Here is a 22,064-nt window from a genome sequence, read left to right as displayed (position 1 = left end):
TCATCAGTAAAATAGACATCATAATGTGATTTACTTAATGAAGACTGATGTGAGGATGAAATACTGTATTCAAACTGGCACAAACTAAGCATTTGATAAACATTATCTGTCGATACCTTTAAAATAACAATAGCTGTAAGGATGCAACTCAGGTGGTGCTGTAGTTAAAGTATTGGGCTGCTAACCAAAAGGTCAGCAGTTCAAACCGACCAGCTGCTCTGCAGGTGAAAGATGAGGCAGTCTACATCTGTAAAAACTTACAACCTTGGAAATCTTATGGGCAGTTCTACTCTGCCCTACAGGGTCACTAAGAGTTGGAAATGACTTGGTGGTAGTGGGTTTGTTTGAAGGATGTAACTGCCATCTCCCATACTCTGGAATCGGTCCTTGTAAGACACAGTAGACAGGCCAAACTCTGAACCAAGAGAACCAGTTAGTGAGCAAGACTATTATTTCTTTCCCGGAAATGGACGTGATCTCTCCACGGTACACAAGAGCATCCAGACATAAAAATGAGACATGGCTGCCTTGCTGTTTTGTCTCCTATGGCCAATTATATTCATGCTTTGAGTCTTTATAACTCAAGAGAAAACCATTCCTACATTAGTAATTTTAACAAACAAAAAGCACCACACACAGAAATGAGATGCAGGTGAGGACAGAGAAGGGCCAGGACAGGGTAAGGCACGGAGCAAACTCATCATAAAATCACTACAAAAACCACCTCTTCCTAAATCAGAAGAAACTCTGATCTCTGATGACAAGGCAGTCAAACCAAATACATTAATTGCAGCAATGTTATGCACACATCAATTGCACTTACACCCTGACACACATACACCAAATCTAGTTTTCTGCCCACATTGGCTCATTAGCCATAGCATGTTTGGATTCCTCAAACTGCAAACATGAAATGGGAAGAGGGAACAAAAGGGTACAGTGGGTTGGGTTTAAACCATGCTTTGTAGAACACAAAGAAAATCTGACCTAGAGATCTTTTTCTGACCGAGAGTGAAGCGGATGATTTTGCTTTGAGGTGAATCCTTGGATGATGCACTGCATGACAGGAAAGAAAAAAAAAATGGAAGAACTAAGTGAGGAGAGAGAAGATATATTAGACATGCGTAAGTAGGTCCTGGAGCTTTTTCCCTCTACTCGCTTTTTCCAACAGATACAATATTTTTTCTAGGTCTGACTTTATTGGATAAATTTCCAATATGAAGAAACTGTTACAAATATTATCTCAGAAATTTTGTGGTTCTTTCTTAAACACCAATGTCATTTCTGCTTCCACTCATTACAAGGCCTTTTTCCCACCGTAAGACCCTGAAGCCAGGAAGCTCCTGACAAATAAACAAACTTTGTACCTTGCTACAGTACTTGGGTGCTTCCATTTCACATGCTTGTTCTACTAGGGTGCTTTTCAGAAAAAATGTCCTGAATGTACCATAAATTGTCTCAAAACAAAAGTACAGATGTTTGCAAGTTTCACCACTCTTGGGAATTTTTGCTCTCACTGATATAGAAACAACCATTAAAAAACTGCTGAACTTGCTAAGTTCTGGGCTTTGGACCATAAATTTGCACATCTGAAGGCTCCTGTTGGACCAAATAAAAAGATAAATAAAAGTTAAGCTCATTTACTCCCTTATGAAAAGTAGAAGTATTTACCTTTCTTGCATCTATATATCCTGTATCATGTTTATAAAAGGATCAGAGATGAGAAATACTATCTTGGTTTTACCAGTTTGAGGAGGTAAAGGAAGTGACAGAAGAGAATGGAGGGAAAAATGATTCTGGATTCCTCCTGAACAGCTAACTATTGATAACATGTAAGACAGGCTCAGATGGAGGGGGATGCAGGTGCTGCAGACTACACTCTCTCCTGGACTGTAGAATGATAAGGGATTTCATGAAGTGAAACGTGTATCTATTTCTTGACCATGTAAATTATGGGAAGATCTGAAGTAAAGAGGTAAAAGGCTTTCATGGAACAATCATAGTTGCTTTGATTCTTCATGCCATGGTCTTAGGGTTCCTTTGACAATGTCCACAATTCCTTTATTCACAATCTTAATGGAAAAGTTGCCAAGTTCTACCTACAGAGCTCAACTCTAATCTGTGATGTATGGTGTCATCAAGAGTGTGAACTCACTCAATAGCCAGGAGTTGGTTTGTTTTTCACCAAGAACAGGAGGGAAGGGGAAAGGATTGGCCATTGCTTAGGGGGCAATGAGTTTCCGTTAATGGTGGTGAATAATTTGAAAACAGACAGCAGTAATGGTTGCACCATACGATGAACATGTTCAATGTCACTGAATCATACATGTAAAAATGTTGAATGGCAAATGTTTCGTTATATATATTTTTACCACAATAAAACAATTTAAAAAGAAAAAGAAAGAAAAGTTGTCATGTCTTAGGATTTGCTACTCCAAAAGGTGCTGAACTTGCGTAGTTTCAAAATGGCTTTTTGACATATTCATATATCATAGAGGTCTAACAGAGGAGCAAAACAAACCTGGCATTTTGGGGTTGCACTGACATTTGAAATTGATGATCAAGGGTTCAAACCATTACTCTTGAGCCTTTGGTCATCAAAGACAGAATTCTGGATTAGAGATACAATGGACTGAGCCAGTGATGCAATTTTATTATACTTCAATTTACAGCCAGAGTATTAGTGTATTATATCGCTAGAACTGCCAAGTAAAATTAGAAAGCATCAGTATATGTTGGATGAAACCAACCATCTGCCAAAGTAACTGAACCTAGGCAAGATAAAGTGGTGAGTGAGGACATACAGCAACTCCAAAACCCAATCTGTGTCACCATATGGCAGTCAGAGGGCCATGACGGCAGGAAGCACTCGGTAGTTGGAATGAATGACTGTAAAAACCCAGTGTAAGTTTAGCTCTTATTAGATGAAGCATTTATTAATAGCAGGATATTTTTTCTTACTGGGAGAGGAGCACTGTCACTGGAAGACCTGGACTTTTAAGCAAACAAATACCTCCCTTGGAAATGGATGCCTCAGGCTAGCATAGCTCAGTGATACAAGTGCAATGTTTCTCAACCCATGTTCCTTGGAACCTTACCCTGTGTGATGCTCTATAAAATAGGAAGAGCTGTTCTGTGGCCGAGTTGCTTTCTATATTCCCTTCTGCAGATTCACAATACATACCTATTCCTCTCCCAAGCTTCTTCATTTCAGTATTTAATACTAGCACTTATCTAACTATACAAGCCAAAATTTAAGGCTTTATCTTTGATTCCTCTCTTTCCTTCACTTCAGATAGTCAATCATGTGTAGATTCTGTTGATTCAACCTCCAAAATACATCCTGAATTGGTCCATCTCCACACCTGCTCCCACCAGCTTGATCCCAACCACTGTCATATTCTAAAGGACAACAAAAGCCTCTTAAATGGGGCCCTTCCTTCCATTCTTGCTATCCACAATCCATTCTCCAAAGAGGACTAAAACTGATTTTTAATACTATAAATCAAAACTAGTTTTCCTCCTGCTTAAGACTCTCTCATGGCTTCCTGTCACATTTAGATAATTAAATCCAAACTCTATCCAGCACTCTGCTGTGGCCTCAGAACTATAGCTCATGACTCCAGGGACCGCCAGTCACACTGCTTCCACGTAAATGGCGGCAGCCGTCTTTGCTTCCAGTCTCCCTTATCATTTCCCCTCACTGAGCTCCAGCCACATTAGCCTTCTTTCTGCTCCTCCAATATGCCAAGCTTATTCTTACACTAGGGACTTTGTATCAGCTGTTCCGTTTGCCTGATATATTCTACACTTGACCTTTGCATGGCCAGCTCCTTGTCATTCGTATCCCCACTTCAGCGCCTTCTGCTCAGACTTTCTCATCAACTCAACCTAAAGTAGTGACCCAGTCCCTCTGATTCTCATCATCTTATGCTATTGTTGTTGTTATGTGTCGTCGAGTCGGCCCCGACTCATAGCGACCCCTCCTTGGATTTCTGAGGCAGTATCACTATGGAAGCAGATTGCCCGACCTTCCTTCCGAGGAGTGGCTGGTGGATTTGAACCGCCAGCCTTCTAGTTAGCAGTCAAGTGCCTTAGGCACTATGCTACCAGAGCTTCCCATCATCTTATGGGTATCTAATATTTCATTCCCTATTTATTTACTTATTTTTCTGTCTCCTCTAATAAACTATAGATAGCAGATATCTTGGTTATCTTGTTTACCTAGGACTCATAAGTGTCTAGAACAGTGCCTGGCACATAGAAGGTGTTTAAATATTAGCCAAATAAAGTAATACGTATCAGCAGATTAAAAACTTTGAGTAGACCTACAGTAAGAGGGATAACAACAAACCCAGATTATTTCCCATTTTTCCCCTCATAGTACCCTTCCCCTGCCATGTAAGCCAAGTTACCATCCAGGGAATAAGCACTCTGTAGAACTCAGTTTGAGAAATGATGTCCTGATCATTCCAATGACCCAGGTGCACCAGGGAACACTGGATCAGAAAAACACTCCCATGCAGGCTGTTCTACAGGGCAAGAGTGCAGTGCCTGGCTCTTTGGCTATGTATTCCTCATTGCCAGTCCAGGCACTTCTCCCATCCACAAATTTCCATAATGTGAACTGGATATAATTAGATAATTAATTAGGGGCCTGACTTACATTACACCCATCGTTGCTGATTTTAACACGATCACAACTGAAGAACAGCACTGCTCATGGGGAAAAAAAACCGTCACCATCTATAAGGCAGCTGTTTGTCTGAGTAGCTTTGTGCTTTGCCCAACACTACAACGGGCAATAAAGGATATGAAGGAGTGCAGGAAGCCCAGTGCTAATTAATGCTGGTGCTTTCAGTGACTGGGAAGGAGAAGCCATTCCTCTTTAGCAAACATTAGATGAAATCAAACAATTAGAGTAGTGACACTGAGGTTTCAGAGCTAAAAGTTTATGGCTTAGAAAAAAAACAACAAGGATAAACTTTGCTGCAGAACTTTACCTCGAGTAAAATACTCTAGTTCCTAATCCCCATCGTCCCTTTTTTTCTTCCATTAAAACAATTATTTTATAAGATGATTTTTTGATAAAGCAGAGTTGTCTGGGAATGCAACTACTCCCACTGTAACCAAGCAGACAGTGACTACGCTGGCATTCTGCTCATACACTATTCACTGGTGAGCCCAAGGGGCAAGCATCAGTCCCTCTGGAAATATCAACAAAATCCAGATCCCAACCCTGCAAAGTACAGGACCTGCAGTGTGGGAACCTCACAGACACCTCAACCTGCTCTGTAAGGTCAACAAAACCCAGTCACAATTACTGGCACGCACATGTACTCCCATAAGGGGATGCGGCCCCTCTTGGGGAAGGTGGCTGCCTCCTTCTCTTATACTAAAAGCTACTTGCTACTCTTCAGTGCCCTTTATATTTTAATCTGGCAAAACAGAGGCATCAGCTGGAGGAGAACTCTTGCTTCCCTTTAGTAAAATTACTCTCATGTGTAACACTGAACACCCAGCTTGTAGTCAAACATGCAGAAGGGGTTTGAAGTCTGTTTTAGGGGCTATTTATTGCATACAAAGGAGTGCTAGTGGTGTGGTGGTTAAACACTCAGCTGCTACCTGAAAGCTCAGCTATTGGAACCCACCAGCCACTCCATAGGAGAAAGATATGACTGTCTGCTTCAGTACAGATTTACAGTGTTGGAGCCCTGTGGGAGCAGTTCTACTCTGTCCTAAAGCATCACTATGAGTTGGAATTGACTCGACAGCAATGCGCTATTGCATACAAGCGTGTGTAATAGGCCAGAGTTACAGTAGTATCAGCAGCTAATGAGCTTTGGCTGCTAGCGATTCTGACCTATAAAAATAGACATTTCTGCCAGGCACAGAAAGTGGCCTCATTGTATCCATTTCAAGGTCATGCTAATTCCCCATGAACTATCAGAGGCTCTCAGCACTGAGGAAGCACAAATGAAAAATATTCAGTCCAGGCTAGACTTTGGTTGGTGTAGAGGAGGGTGCCTGGACACACAATGGTAGACTGGCAAGAAGCCCCCACCTGGATTGCATGTCAGCTTGTGCTTTTGACTGCTGATGAGGTGCTGGTTGGTGTAGCTGGTGAGGCTGGCACGGGGCTTGGGGAGTGGCTGGCACCTGTTGCTGAGGCGTGCCAGCCTGGCCCTGGGAGGGGGTGCCAGCTGGCTGGGACCCGGCTGGCGGCAGTGGTGAGGAGAGGTGCTGCTTCTGGGGCTGCTGCTGCTGCTGCTTGTACCGGGAGAGGCTGAAGAAGAGGCCTAAGATGGCCTTGAGATTTCCATTTCTGATTTCTGGAAGACAATGAAAAGACTATTGTCAGATGGGGACACTTTTCTTCCTCCCATTCAATGGGCTGCTTCAGCCCTCACAAATTTAGTTCTTCTAGGACATGACAGACTTCCTGAACACTTCATTGGTATCACAGTCAATTAAAATTAGGCCTAAACCACAAATAAATTAGCTGATTCTCCTCACTTGCATTACAGTAAATACACAGGGCAATTGACAACTAGATGTTTGGCAAATGCCAGGAGATTCTCAATAACTACCAGGACTTCAAACCAGTTTTAACTGGTTCATTCATGGCCAAGGAAGTAAAATTGGAAGAGACCAGAATTTTTCAAATTTGAGTGAAGTGGAACGATAATCAGAATGGGAAAAATTACAAGTCAAAACCCTGGAATGAGAGAGTAGGAAGAGGCATAGTGATCCCTTTCAGGGGCCTGATGCATGAGACTGGATCATTGCTAGGACTCTGGAGAGCAACACACATTCAAAGAAGTGTGAGTGGCCACCAGCTTTGAGCAGGCCACCATTGTTTCCGACTCGGCCGATCAGGAAATTTGGTTGGTATGCAATGTGCATGCTGCCCTTGTTTTTAAGAAGTAGATTAAGTTTCTAGCAGGGTGTCAACCCATCACCCATATGTGTTCTGTTCCATTTATCATTCAAGTTTACCCACATTTTACAAATTCTTGTCCATTTGGCCATGAGTGAACCAGAAAGAACTGTTTCAAAGCCCTGGTAAGGACACAACTGAGAAAGCAAGAGTCTCTGAGCAAGATTGTGCTTATTTTACAGGCAAAGCAAACAATTCAAGGACAGAGGCCCTCTCCACCACTTGGGGTGCAGCTGTGCAGGGTGGTGCTGGGGAAACATGCTGGTCTTTATACTACGCTGTCAAGTCATCCTGAGCCTCAAGCCACCTTGAATGTTCCAAGTGGCTGCTGTCCCACTCCAAAACCCTTGCTGCTCTGCTTTATGCAATCACCCTTCTCTCAAATACAAGACTCTCTCTCTCTTGATCATTGCATTAATAACTTAAATTTTGGGCAGAGGTGGGAATAGCCTATAAAGACTTGCTTCCATAAGGAACTCACACAAACAATTTTTATTTTACATTATATTAAAAGAGATTAAAACAGGGCTGGGATAAGAACATTTCTATTCCAGACAGTCTTTTTCAGATGTTAAAATGCATTTGCCTCAAGGCATGCATAAAAAGTTAGAGAAGGAATAAAATATTTATTCCCAGGCAGAGGCGCTGAACTCCAAGGGTGTTTCTCCTTGAGCAATCCACCCTTTATGTAGCTCTTTTAAGACCAGATGCTGATGGCCAGGGTCCGAACTGGCCCTGAGCACAGAGTACTAGGGCCACCCAGCATGATGGATGGACAAGGAAACTTGGGGAGGGACATACTCAACTCCTTCTGTTTTGCTTTCACCCCTTGTTTTGCTGCTAGATTGCTTGTTGTGAACTAGCAAGGGAGAAGAACCAAAGTGGTGGCTGCTGTCAGCTGCCACTGAGTTGGCCCCTGATTCATGGCAATCTCATGCACAATGGAACAAAATGCTGCTTGGTCTTGTGTTAGCTCCGTAATCAGCTGGTGATTGGACCATTCTCATCCATAGAGTTTTCACTGGCTGATTTTTCAGAAGCAGATTGCCAGGCCTTTCTTCTTACTCTAGAAGCTCCACTGAAACCTGTTCAGCATCATATCAACACTCGAGCCTCCACTAATGAATGGGTGTTGGCTGCACTTGAGATGTGCTGGCCAAGAATTGAACCTGAGTCTCCTACATGGAAGGGGAGTTCTTCCATTAAACCACCACTGCTCTCATGAGGAAGCTGCAGAAGGTTTGTTAGCAAGGTAGGTGAGGAAAGTGTTGCCCTGTGGATAATGCCCATCTCCAGGTTAGCCCCGGGGTAGGGAAGAGGCTGTTGATAAAGGAATGAGTTTTCTCCAGGGGCAAGTAAAGGGGCAGAAGATATGAATGGTATCCTTTCAGAAACCAATCCTGCAAAGGCGAAAGGAAGGACATCCTGCCAATAATTTCACCCTGATGTGATTTGCTGATGAGGCTAGACTGAGTTACCTCCTATTGAAGCTTCCCTTTCTCCAGGCTCAGGAGAAATAGACAATGCAAACTACTAGAATGTAGTTTCACTCTCAACTTCAGGAGCAGGTTCTGATTCTGCCTCCAAATCAAAAGGAGGACAGCATTTGGGAAACCTCAGTCATGAGTTCCAATACGTACTACTCTTCACTCACTAGCTGTATTATCCCAGGGCAGTCACTTACTCTCTCTGGCAACAATAACAGCATCTGCCCCATCATACAAAATCAAATGAGAGCACACACTATCAACAGTGAGATCCTGCACTGGTTTGGGTTGTTATGTGAAGACTCCACTCCCAGATCCTGAAAAAGGTACCCATTCAGGTCCAGCTTCAATGCTTTAAAAAAAAAAAAAAAGTTTTAACTAAAACCAGTTGCCATCAAAGTTTATTTCAACTGATGGTGATTCCACATGTGACAGAGCAGAACTGTACTCCAAAGGGTTTTCAATGGGTGACTCTGGGGAAGTAGATAGCCAGGTCTTGCTTTCAAGGTGTTTCTAGGTAGGCTCAAACACCAACCTTTCAACTAGTAACTAAGGGCATTAACAGTTTGTACCACCCAGGGACTCTGATTTTAACTACCCCTCCCAAATAAAATTCATTACCCTTAGGTTGAATTCTGATTTCTAGAGACCCTATGGGACAGAGTAGAACCGCCACACAGAATTTCCAAGACTGTAATCTTTATGGGAGCAATTGCCACATCTTTCTTCCACAGCATAGTTCGGGGGTTCAAACAGCTGAACTTCTGGTTAGCCTCTGAACACTTAACCACTGCACCACCAGGGCTGCCTGGTTTTAACTAAAGTATCCTTATAATATATTGTAAAAACAATGACACTTTTGAGAATGAAAGAAAGACTCTTAATTACACCAGGCCAACGGGGGCAACCAAGGCAGACATGGACAAATCAGGAAGCACAGTCATTGCTTCTAACCAGAGTTAGGGATAGAGTCAAGGAATAATGCTGCAGCTGCAATTTGAATCTAGGTTTTCTAGCTCAAAGTATGGTGTCCTAACAGTGGAATTTGGCTTACTTAAACAACTCTCATGGATGGTGAATTTAAAAGCATATCAGATAATATTTCATTTATTAAACTATTCTTTATTCTTTTGGGTTGCCAAATATTGCATGATATTCAAAGAAACAATTAGTCCAAAGGATTAAAGGACCATGCAAATCACAGCCTCCATGAGCCTGAGGCCAGAAGAATAAGAGTGCCTGGTCACTATCACTAACTGATCTGATCGGGATCACAGAGTGGAAGAAAAATGCAGAGCAAACTTCAAAATTATAAAAAAGACCAGACTTACTACTCTGATAGAGACCAGTGGAACCCCTGAGACTATGGCCCTTGTTGTTGATGTTTTTGTTATGTGGCATGGGGTCATCTCCAACTCATAGTGACTGTATGTACAACAGAACGAAACACCACCTGGTCCTGTGCCAGACTTACTATCCCTACTATACCTGAGCCCATCGCTGCAGCCACCATGTCTATCCATCTCATTGAGGGCCTTCCCCTCTTTCGTTGACCCTCCAGTTTACCAAGCATGACATCCTTCTCCAGAGAATGGTGCCTCTGACAACATGACCAAAACAGATGAGAGAAGACTGGCCATTCTTGCTTCCAAGGAGCATTTCAGCTGCACTTCTTCCAGGACAAATTTGTTAGTTCTTTTAGCAGTCCATGGTACTTTCAGCATTCTTCACCAACACCACAACTCAAAAGCATCAACTCTTCTTCAGTTTTCCTTATTCATTGTCCAGCTCGCACATGCATATGAGGCAATTGAAAATACCATGACTTGGGTTAGGTGCAGCTTAGTCTCCAAGGAGATATCTTTGTTCTTCAGCACTTGAAAGAGATCTTATGCAACAGATTTGCCCAATGCAATACATTGTCTGATGTCCTCCATTGGCATTGATTGTAGAACCAATAATGTGAAGTCTTTGACAACTTCAATCTTTTCTCCATCTATCATGATGCTGCTTATTGGGCCAGTTGTGAAGATTTTTGTTTTCTTTATATTGAAGTATAATCCATACGATAGACTGTAGTCTTTAATCTTCATTAGTAGGTGCTCCAAGTCATCCCCACTTCAAGCAAGCAAAGTTTTGTTGTCTGTGTATCATAGGTTGTTAATGAGCCTTCCTCCAAATCCTGATGCCATGTTCCTCTTCATATAGTCCAGCTTCTCAGATTATTTGCTCGGCATACAGAATGAATAATAGGCAAAAAGATACAACCCTGCACACTCTCTTCCTGATTTTAAACCACGCAGTATCCCCTTGTTCTGCTCAAATGACAGCCTCCTTGTCTATGTACAGGTTCCTCATGAGTACAATTAAGTGCCCTGGAATTCCCATTCTTCTCAATGTTATCCACAGTTTGTTATGATCCACACAACTGAATGCTTTTGCATAATCAATAAAACACAAGTAAACATCTTTCTGGTATTCTTTGCTTTGAGCCAAGACCCATCTGACAACAGCTATGATATCCTTCACTACACATCCCCTTCTGAATCCAGCTTGCATTTCTGGAAGTTCTCTGTCAATATACTGCTGCAACTGTTTTTGAATTATCTTCAGTAAGATTTTACTCATGTGCGATATCAGTGATATTGTTCGACAATTTTCACATTCTACGGGATCACCCTTTCTTTGGAAGGGGTATAAATATGGATCTTTTCCAGTCAGTTGGCCAGGCAGCAGTCTTCCAAATCTCTTGGCATAGTTGAGTGAGTGCCTCCAGTGTGGCATCCATTTGTTGAAACATCTCAACGGGTATTCCATCAATTCCCAAAGCCTTGTTCTTTGCCAATTCCTTCAGTGCAGCTTAGACTTCTTCCTTCAGTACTATCGGTTCTTGATCATATGCCACCTCATGAAATGGATGATCATCTACCAATTCTTTTTGGTATAGTAATGATATGTATTCCATCCATCTTTTTCGATGTTTCCTGCATCATTCAACATATTGCCCATAGAATCTTTAAATACTGCAATTCAAGGCTTAAATTTTTTCCCGAGTTCTTTCAGCTTGAGAAATGCTGAGCATGTTTTTCCCTTTTGGTTTTCTAACTCCAGGTATTTGCACATTTCATTATAGTAATTGACTTTGTCTTCTCAAGCTGCTCTTTGAAATCTTCTGTTCAGCTCTTTTATCCTGTCAATTCTTTAGGATATCTACTCTCTGTTCAAGGGTAAGTTTCAGAGTCTCTTCTGACATCCAGTTGTGGTCTTTTCTTCCTTTCCTGTCTTTTTAATGACCTTTTGCTTTCTTCATGGATGTTCTTGATGTCATCCCCAAATTCCTCTGGTTTTCAGTCATTGGTATTCAATGTATCAAATCTATTCTTTAGATGGTCTCTAAATTCAGGAGGGATATAATCAAGGTCATATTTTGGCTCTTGTGGACTTGTTTTAATTGTCTTCATCTTCAACTTGAACTTTCATATGAGCAGTTGATGGTCTGTTCATTCCACTGTCAGTTCCTGGCCTTGTTTTGGCTGAAGATATTGAGCTTCTCATTTGCCTCTTGCCACAGATGTAGTCAATCTGATTCCTGTGTACTCTGTCTTGTGAAGTCCATATATGTATTGCTGCCATCTGTGTTGTTGAAAAAAGGTATTTGCGATGAATAAGTTGTTGGTCTTTCAAAATTCCATCATGAGCTCTCCAGCGTCATTACTATCACCAAGGCCATATTTTTCAACTACTGGTGATTCTTCTTTGTTATCAACTTTTGCATTCCAATCACTAGTGATAATTAACACATCTTGATCGCATGTTCAGTCCATTTCAGACTGCAAAATTTGGTAAAAATCTTTAATTTCCTCATCTCTGGCTTTGGGGGTTGGTGTGTACATTTGATAAAATAAAAGTAGTATTAACTGGTATTCCTGATCATATGATTGTCTGATTCAAAATGGCCAAACCCAGTCCATTTCAGCTGACCAGTGCCTAGGATATCGACCTTTATGCATTCCATTTCATTTTTGACAACTTCCAATTTTCCTAGATTCATACTTCATACATTCCATGGTCCAATTATTAGTGGATGTTTGCAGCTGTTTTTTTTCTCATCTTGAGACATGCCACATCACCAAATGGGGGTCCCAAAAGCTTTACTCTACCCACATCATTAAGGTCAGCTCTACTCTGAGGAGGCAGCTCTTCTCCAGTCTATGGCCCTTAGACACCCTCTAAACCTGGAACTGAACCCACTCCCAGAGATCACCTTTCAGCCAAACAATAGACAGGTCTATAAAATGAACAAGAACACCCATGAGAAACATGCTCTTCAGAGCAATCAATCATAAGAGACCAAAAGGGCACCATTTTCCCAAAAACAAAGTTCAGAAGGCAGGAAAGGGCAGGGAAGAAGGGTGAATGGAAATGAGGAATCCACCAGGGAAGAAGTGAGAAAAGTGCTATTACATTGAGGGGATTGCAACTAATTTCTTAAAGACAAAATGTGTATGAACTATTGAATGGAAAACTAATTTATTCTATAAACTTTCAACCAAGACACAATAAAATGTTAAAAAAAAAATTTCCATGACATAGTTTTGAAAACAACATAAGAAAAACAAAGAGGGGAAAAACTAACAGTTCAGCATAGCCAGGGGTGCAGGGATTATCCATTGCAGAAAGTAAGACTATCCATGTCAGCACCCACCATCACCAGACCAAACCAACTGCAGACAAGCATCCACCTTATCTCTGAGGAAGTCCCTCCTGGTAGCCAGCTTTGTGACATTCTCTGCCTTCTGTGGTTTTTAAGTCATTTATTGTTCATAAGTTTGTCCCACTGTACGCTAAAACATCTTTTTATCTGTCAAAGAACACAGTGCTCCCATAAATACACATTTTTTGGGGAAACCACATTTGTTATTGTAAAGATCACTGATCTTTGAAGCTTGGAAGACCTGGGTGTCAATCGCTAGGGTACAACATTTATAGACTTGGAGTTTTCTCAAGATTCAACCTTGCTGATCCTCAATTTCCTTCTCCTTTAAAATGGGAATATGCCCTGCTGTACCTGTCCTATGGGGTTATTATGAAAATTAAGTAATGATTAAGTGAAAAAACAAGTTCATGCTACAATATATACAGATGAACCTTGAAAACATTATGCTGAGTGAAATACATCAGACACAAAAGAGATCCCACTCATATGCATAGATATTTATCTAAGATAGATAAATGTATAGAAATAAAAGTTTCCTAGGGGTTACCAGAGGTGAGAAGGATCCCTGGTGGTACAACAGTTAAGCCCTTGGCTGCTAACTGAAAGGTTGGCTGTTCGAGCCTAACCAGTGGCTCCATAGAAGACCTGGTAATCTGTTTCTGCAAATATTACAGCCAAGAAAATCCTAAGAGGCTTTTCTACCCTGTCGCATGGAGTTGTTATGAGTTGAAAAGGACTCCACAACACCTAACAATAACCAGGGGCAGGAGGGAGGAGAAAGGAGGAATCTTTGTTTAGGGAGCATTGAGTATATGTTAATGGTAATGGAAAATGTGGCAATGGATAGTGGTGATGGTTACATGACATGATGAATGTAATCAATGCCATTAAATTGGATATGTAAAAAATGGTGAACTGGAAAATGTTGTGTTATATATGTAAAAAAAGGTGAATTGGAAAATGTTGTGTTATATGTATTTTTACAACTATAAAAAAGAAAAAAAAGAATCATACTGAATATTGATTAAAAAAAAAAAGATTAAATGAGAAAATGAGTACAAAACACCTAAACCCCACCTGAGTCCTTATTTCCCCTTTTCAGTTCAGAAAATACAGTCACTCTACCTGCAGCCTCCTCAGAGTTCAGACAGGGCTCTTTAACCAAAGGAAGCCCATGAAGCTGTCCGTTTTGCTTCCTACTATATTCACTATATCCCATAATCACTGGGGTCCAGAAGAAAATCAGTCAACAATCCAATATTAAAACTCACTGCCATCGAGTTGGATCCGACACACAGCAACCCCTCCTTGGGTTTCTGAGGCAGTATCACTACGGAAGTAGATTGCCTAACCTTACTTATGAGGAGTGGCTGGTGGGTTTGAACCTCCAGTCTTCTGGTTAGCAGTCAAATGCCTTAGGCACTACGCCACCAGAGCTCCTGCTTATTTTTATTCTTTTTTAAGTTGACCCTAGATTCTAGGTCAACTCCAGAGAGTAGATTGATTTTATATATAAAAACCCACTGCTGTCGAGTCGGACCCAATTCATAGCGACCTATCTTTGGGTTTCCAAGGCAGTATCACTACAGAAGTATATTGCCTAACCTTCCTTCCGAGGAATGGCTGGTGGGTTTGAACCACCAACCTTCTGGTTAGCAGTCAAATGCCTTAGGCACTATGCCACCAGAGCTCCCCATATTAGACAAAACTTAATGGTGATCTTCTTTAAAAAAAGAAGAAGAAAAAAAAAAAACAAACCCAAGAACTTTACTGAGGCATAATTTGCACAAGGCAAAATTCACCCATTTTAAGTGTCCAATTTAGTGTTTTTTTTTTGTCAGTTTATAGACTTGTGCAGCCATCACCATTATCTAGTTTTAGAACATTTCCACCACTCCAAAAAGACTTCTCATGCCTATTTGCAGTCAAGCCTCAATCCCACTCCCAGACAAGCACTAGTCTGCTTTCTATTTCTCCAGAATTTACATAAACAGAATCATGCGGCATGTAGTCTTTTGCATCTGGCTTCTTTCACTTAGCATAATGTTATTGAGGTTCATCCATTATATGGATATACCACCAAATTTCATTCATCCATTCACCAGCTGATGGACATTTGGATTGTTTAATTTTCTTGAAGAACACAAATACTCAAGAGTCATGGTGCTCTGGGAGAGATTGGAAGTCACACAGTGTATGCCATGGGTGGTCTATAAAAGACAGTGTCCAAAATAGCTAGAACTATGTTTTTCATATTTCCAAATGGTGTTTGTCTCTGTTCCATGAGGCCTGGTAAGGCGTTGCCACTGGCAGTCTAAAAACAAAATCCATTAGCCCACAAAAATGTTTCCCTCCAGACACTTTCCAAGGCTTTGGTGAAGAAGCATCATTTTGTGTTTGATCAACTAACCTCACACTCTTTTAATTTCTAGAAAAGGAAAAAAGTGTAGACATAGGCAGGAGAGGTAACTTGCCGGAGGAAATATTAGCTAGCTGGAGGCTAAACAAGAAATGGGGCCCTATTCTCCTTTCTCCTCTTGTAGCTGCCCACAAACTATATAGTTTATAAACAGAAGAACATATTTCGGTTTCCACTAAACCAAACCCACTGCCATCGAGTCAATTCCAATTAACAGTGACCCTACAGGACAGAGTAGAACTGGCCTATAGGGTTTCTAAGACTGTAAATCTTTCCAAAGGCAGACAGCTTCATCTGTCTCCCTCAGAGTGGCTGGTGGGTTTGAACTACTGACCTTTTGTTAACATTTCACCACTAGAGTTCCTTTCAATTTCCACTAGAATTCAGTATTACCTTGACTATTAATTTCTTTGGGCTTTGGTTTATCTCTTTGTTCACATCAACTAGTAGTAATCTGCACAGATGCTGTCGGTAATGTTGTGCATGAGGAGTAAGATAAACAGGAGAGTTATTTTCTTTCAACATTATTTAAGAGAAACCTCAAGTCCAATTTACAAAGTTATAAACACTGGCATCATCTAATGCAAAGAACCCTGGTTTGTAGGAATAAAGGGGTTGGGAGACAAAGAAAGGACTGCCTCAAACCACAGAGTTGCAAAATTCCTATTCAATTCCCTTAGGCCAGGGTTGTATAAGCCTTGCACAGCTGATTTGGGATTGTGGTGTCGGTGGCATTATTCCTCCAGATGGACCATCTATGTAAGTTACATTCACCACCTAACTTTCAACTCCATTCTTGACGTCCTCCTGCATGCTGCTCACCAAGCCTGACAAGGAGTCCACTCAAAGGAGAAGTAGAGAGAGAAAGGGAGAGCAGGACATACAGGACACTTCCCTGGGAGAGGCAGCAATGGCACCACTCAAACCTAAAAGTTTTAGGTGATGCGGGTTGGAGGGAATATTCTACCTGCTGCTTTCACCCTATAGGTCCAGAGACCTCCTCCATTTTGGCTCAAGATGAAGGGAGAGACAAGCTCAGCATCTAGGTTTCTGACCACCAGGAAAGCAAACTCAGGTCTGAGCTAATCAAGCAGATTCATGATTGCACTTGAAAAGCAAAGGAGACATTTAAAAGGTTCTTCCTGCCTCTGCCTCTCCAATTCAAGGCTGATAAGGAGCGAGCCCTTTGCCTCCATCATATTGACCTATGTCATACCTTCAGTTTGGATTTCCCTTCACCTTCTTTTTCTCTCTGGTGAGGACCTATGCATCTTGCAAAACCCAGGGGAAATATCTCCACCTGTTTGAAGCCCCACTGACAGAGGTGAAGTAGAGTGACCACTGCCTTTGTTTAGTGACCAGAGGATCCTGTACATACCACTGGCATAGCTCTTATTAACTGCAATTTAGACTAGATGTCTAGGGGGCAGTGTGGCTTAGTAAAAGAATTCTTGCCTTTCATGCGGGAGACCGGGGTTTTGTTCCTGGCCAATGCAACTCAAGAACAGTCACCATCTGTCAGTGGAAGCTTGTGTACTACCATGCTTCTGAATAGGTTATCAGTAGAGTTTCAAAACTAACATAAGACTAGGAAGAAAAGCCTGGCAATTTATTTCAGAAAACTCAGACAATGACAACCCTATGGATCACCACAGTCCAACCCTGTTGTACATGGAGTCGCCATGAGTTGGAGGCTGAGTGATGGCAGCTAACAACAACATGTTATGTTATTATGGCTGGCTTAATGCTCTATGTATCCTAGTGCTAGCACTATGCCTGGCACATCCAGCAAATGTTTGCTGAACTAAATAGAATATGTCTTATCTACTTCTCCACTACAGGATGATGGGCTTAGGGCCAGGTAGCATAAACCCCAGGTGTTTCAAAACCCTTAGAGATAAAGTCTATCCTTTCTCACCAGGACAGATTTATAGACAGATAGGATAAATGGAGTTTATTTCTGGGAGGGTTGGGGGGATCCTGAAAATCACTCCAGGACAGAGTGAAGCCCAAGCTCACAGGATTCTGGCAAGTCTTCGAAAGCAAATAGACGGGTCCAACCTCCAGGAACAATAAGGGGGCAGGAGGCTTAGTCCAGGGAAAACACCCCACACCAACAGCACCTCTACTGGGCTCAGCTGGGCCTCCAGCCCCTGTGCCTCGAGGCATCCACTGTCTGTGCCCTGCAACAAAGGCTCTCTGTGGCTCTCTACCAGACAGGTCTGGGCAGAGCCTGAGCTGCTGAAATGCTTCAAGGACAGGTGCATACACACTCCTGGTTCTAAACTCAATTTTAGAAAGGGTGGAGATGTGTCTATGGGGCTTTCCAACTGCTGTTTTTTTTTTTTTTTTTTTTTCCTCCATCAGAGGAGGAGCCTCAGGGCACTTAATCATCTTCAAAAGGAAGACAAAAAGCATTAAAAGGACATTACTTTTTTAAACACTATAATGCTTTTCTACTAGTTATGCAGGTGGTTATAAGCATGGGCAGTGAGGCATAGTAGAAAGAACCAGTCTTTGAATGAGCAGACAGGTAGCTTAGTCACCACCTTACCTTATAAACCAAAAACCCATTGCCATTGAGTTGGTTCTGACACATAACAACCCTATAGGACAGAGTAGAACTTCCCCCATAGGGTTTACAAGGCTGTAAATCTTTATGGATACAGACTGTCTCATCTTTCTCTCTCAGAGTGGCTGGGTTTGAACCATCAACTTTTTGTTAGCAGCCAAATGCTTTAACAACTGTGCCATCCGAGTTCTCTGCCTGATCTTATTGGCCTCCCCCTTCCTATCTGTATCAATCTCTTTGGACCTTAGTTTCCATATCTAAATAATGGGGATAATACTCATAAGACTATGGAGGAGATTAAATAAAATATAAATGTACACAGCACTTAGCTCAGCATCTGAAACCTGTGGGTTCTCAGTAAATGTTCTCTAGTCATATAATGTAATTTAACGCAGGTCAAGTGAGATCTTTTTTGAAATTGTGGCTAAGGCCCAACTTGAGGATAATAAGTTCTGGTGGTACAGTGCTTAAAGCATTTGACTGCTAACCAGAAGGCTGGCAATTCAAACCCATCAGCTGCTTCATGGAAGGAAGATGAGACAATCTACTTCTGTAAAGATTTATCACCTTAGAAATCTAATGGGGATCACTATGAGCTGGAATCAACTCAATGGCACTGGGTTCAGGTTTTGAGGATAAAAAGCTTTAAGTACCTTCACTTTATACATTCAGCTGCTAAAAGTTGTGGGTAGTCACCTTCCTCCATGATGTACCAAGTGGTACCAGTTCAGAATCAGTTTTACCACCAACCATCACCATAATCACTACCCAAAAAAATACACTGCTGTTGAGTACAGAGTAGAAATGCCCCATAGGGTTTCCAAGGCTGTAATCTTTAAGGAAGCAGACTATCACTTCTTTCTCCCATGGAGCAATTGGTGGGTTTGAACTGCCCAATTGGTTAGCAGCCAAGTGCTTTAACCACTGAGCAATTGGGGCTCCTTTTATCACTCTTACTCCCTAAAATATCAACATAAGAAAGTTGAAAGAAGGTCATTGGTTTTGTTTGTGGTTTTAGCTGGTGACATTCAATGATCACAGAGATAGGATATTTCCTTCTTTGACCAAGGAGCAAGAAGGTGAAGTCCTTGCCCTCTTTGAAGTCAAAGGAATGGAGGCTCCAAGAGAATCACTCAAAGATGGAGATACTGGCAAGAAGGAGAAGCCGGTATTCTACACCCCAGTTGGACATCTGCTAGTAGAGACTTGGCTAATCTGCCTCTTGGTCATCTGACTAGAAGGAAAAGAACTGGAGAGAGGTTGTCTAATGGAGGACTGCCAGGTGACACTCCTGTTGTTCCATCTCAAATGGAAGATGGTACCTACACATTCCTGTTGGTCCTATGGGAGGTAATGGAGGGATCATGAGATTGAAGTCCACAGTCTAACCAAGGCCATCTTAATGTGGATATAAAGAGGAGTTTGCATCAGGGGGATGGGATATGAATGCTACCAGCTACGGGTGAGCTGGAAGAGCTGGCCAAATCTCACACAACACTACCAATGCTCTCAGAGCAGCATGGCAGGTCATGTTGAGACCTCCACTTTATGACCACCCAAGAGGAGGACTGCAACTTTACCACCAGGGAACTCTACCTCCTCTATGTGGCCCCAATCCTACAGGCTCAGGCACAGGGAACAGGGAAGGGGAAAGGAAGAGAAGTCAAGCCACCATACCCCTGTTCCCCTCCCAGCTCCTAAAGCCACTTGCATTGGAGAGCATGAGATAAAACAGCTTTGAATAGACTTTGCAACCAATGTTTAAAAATGAACAAGACTGAATCATAAATATTGACACAAAACTGTTCTAATAACTGAACATGACTGAAAAGTTATGGATTCTGGCCAAAATATCATTAAATGAGCTATTACCCAGCAGGAAAGAAGGGGGGTCAACGTAGCACAGTTGGGGCAGTGATTGAAATACCATAAACTATTTCATAGTTATACCCCAAAGTATAGTATGCTCTTCTATGCCCAGAGACTCATAAGGGTTATCACCAACATCTAAAATAGGCAGAAGGCAGAGCGTCTCTTTGTCTCCATGGATAGCACATTTTCTGACATGTAGCATGATCTACACATTCCAGGTAGCAAATCTTTTCTGACTTATTGAACCCTGTACATAGTATGCCTGGATTTTATTCATCTGCTATCCCAAAAGAACATGAGCTCTGAAGTCAAACTCAATTCCAGTCCTGGCTCTGCCACTCACTAGTCTCATGCCTTCAGGATGTCACTAAAAACCTCTTTAAGCCAAAGTTTCCCTACTGGTAAACGAGGCTACTACAAACTTCAACTTCAGCTGTAAAAACTGCAGTTGATGCAAATAAAGTCCTTAAAAAGTACAGTAACTATTACAAATATTTACTGAACAGATTCTGTATGCCTCAGAGTACAGAAAGGATAGGGGAACAAATGAGGTAGAAAGCAGGCCAATGGGTGGGTGGCTGAGTGGTCAGGTGTCATCTCCTGACCACATGGAATGAAGTTGATCTGCAAAGTCTTTGACTGTAGAGCCCTTGATGCTAAGTAAAACTTGGTAAAAGTTCCTGCTAGTGCATTGCTGGGAGAAGTAATCCTGTCCCTGAGGTGTCATCACTTCCAGAAACTAGGAGGAGGACGTGGATGCCTCCTACTAGCCAGCACAAAATCTCTCTAAGGAGGAAATAATGTGTTTTTCTGAAAGAGAATTTGCATCTCCCTACCTACTCACACCTCAGAAGGAGGGTTGGGCAATCTACCTCCACAGTGATACCGCCTTGGAAACCCAAGGAGAGGTCACTATGAATCGGATCCGACTCGACAGCAGTGAGTTTGGTTTGGTTTACCCATTCACAAGGATACCTGGTGATGTAGTGCATAAGCATTCAGCTGCTAACCAAAAGGTCAATGGTTCAAACCCACCAGCTGCTTAGGGGGAAGAGAGACAAGGAATTCTGCTTCTGTAAAGGTTTATATCCTTTGAAACCCTATGGGGCAATTCCACTCTGTCTTATAGGGTTACTATGAGTTGGAATTGACTCCACAGCAACAGGATTTTTGTTTACTTACCCATGGCAACACCACCAACAACTCCTCCCTCAACAATGTATATTCTACACAATCAACCCAGATCTCATCCCCATGATGAAGGCCCCTACCCTTGAGAAGGGGGAGTCCAAGGATATCCTTCTAAGAGCTGGGATTAGGGTTGGTCACCCTCCAGCTGCTTCTGAGGCCTCTGGAAGCAGCAGGATGATGCCTGACCTTGGGCAGGACCAGCACATTAGAGTTCCCACTTAGGGACTTCCAACAGCCCCACTTTAAGACATGGCATACCCACAAGGCACTTTATACTACCCATCCGCAATACAGGAAGAGTCAACTGTTCAGAGTCACAGGCAAGAAAACCAAGCTTCCAGCACACACCAAAGGCAAAGACCAGGTCCCAAATGGAAACTTACCTACTCCATTTGGCTGCTTCCTTCCTCACTGCTCCCCTTGTCCCCACCCTGGCCACCTGAGTTGATGCTAACATGCATCTTTTCAGAAAGCAATCTTGCTAGGAAAAGGTGGTATCAGCTGAAACCCAAACTGCTTTACTTGTCCTGGGAAACCTGGAGGCAGGTGCAAACTAATGAGTCTGGGAGGTTGCCGGGGCCTATGGCAGCTTCTGAGCTGGCAGCTGCTTTTATTTACAAGCAGGAGAGAGTGAAGGTTTCCAGGACTAGATTTTGCCTGAGGAGGCTGAGAATTTGGACCAGTCACCTCTAGACCAATACTTAATTTAATAGCAAATCATTAGCTAACGCTAATGTGCTAATTAACCACCTAATCTGAGTTAATTAAAAACTAATCAGGATGTAAAAATATTGCATTTCATTAATAAATCCAGTACTCTCTCTTGCAAGACCAAAGAAAAGTGCTGCTTTTTCTAATAAAAGTCA

The 22,064-nt window shown here is 42.1% G+C and overlaps 1 protein-coding gene across 1 annotated transcript in view; it reads right to left on the bottom strand.

Moving 5' to 3' along the window:
* The window catches only part of NAV2 (neuron navigator 2), a 494,616-nt gene that overhangs the window by 270,220 nt on the left and 202,332 nt on the right, over nt 1-22,064 (bottom strand). Inside the window, exon 5 of the mRNA XM_007955845.2 lies at nt 6,065-6,332. Within this exon, the coding sequence (XP_007954036.1) occupies nt 6,065-6,332 (268 nt within the window). The remainder of the gene's footprint in view (nt 1-6,064; nt 6,333-22,064) is intronic.

This window comes from Orycteropus afer, unplaced genomic scaffold, assembly GCF_000298275.1.
Source record: "Orycteropus afer afer isolate SDZICR_OR568_19922 unplaced genomic scaffold, OryAfe1.0 scaffold00014, whole genome shotgun sequence".
Classification (NCBI taxonomy): Eukaryota; Metazoa; Chordata; class Mammalia; order Tubulidentata; family Orycteropodidae; genus Orycteropus; species Orycteropus afer.
The sequence above is the reverse complement of the archived record's forward strand: the minus strand, read 5'-3'. Positions and strand labels throughout refer to the sequence as shown.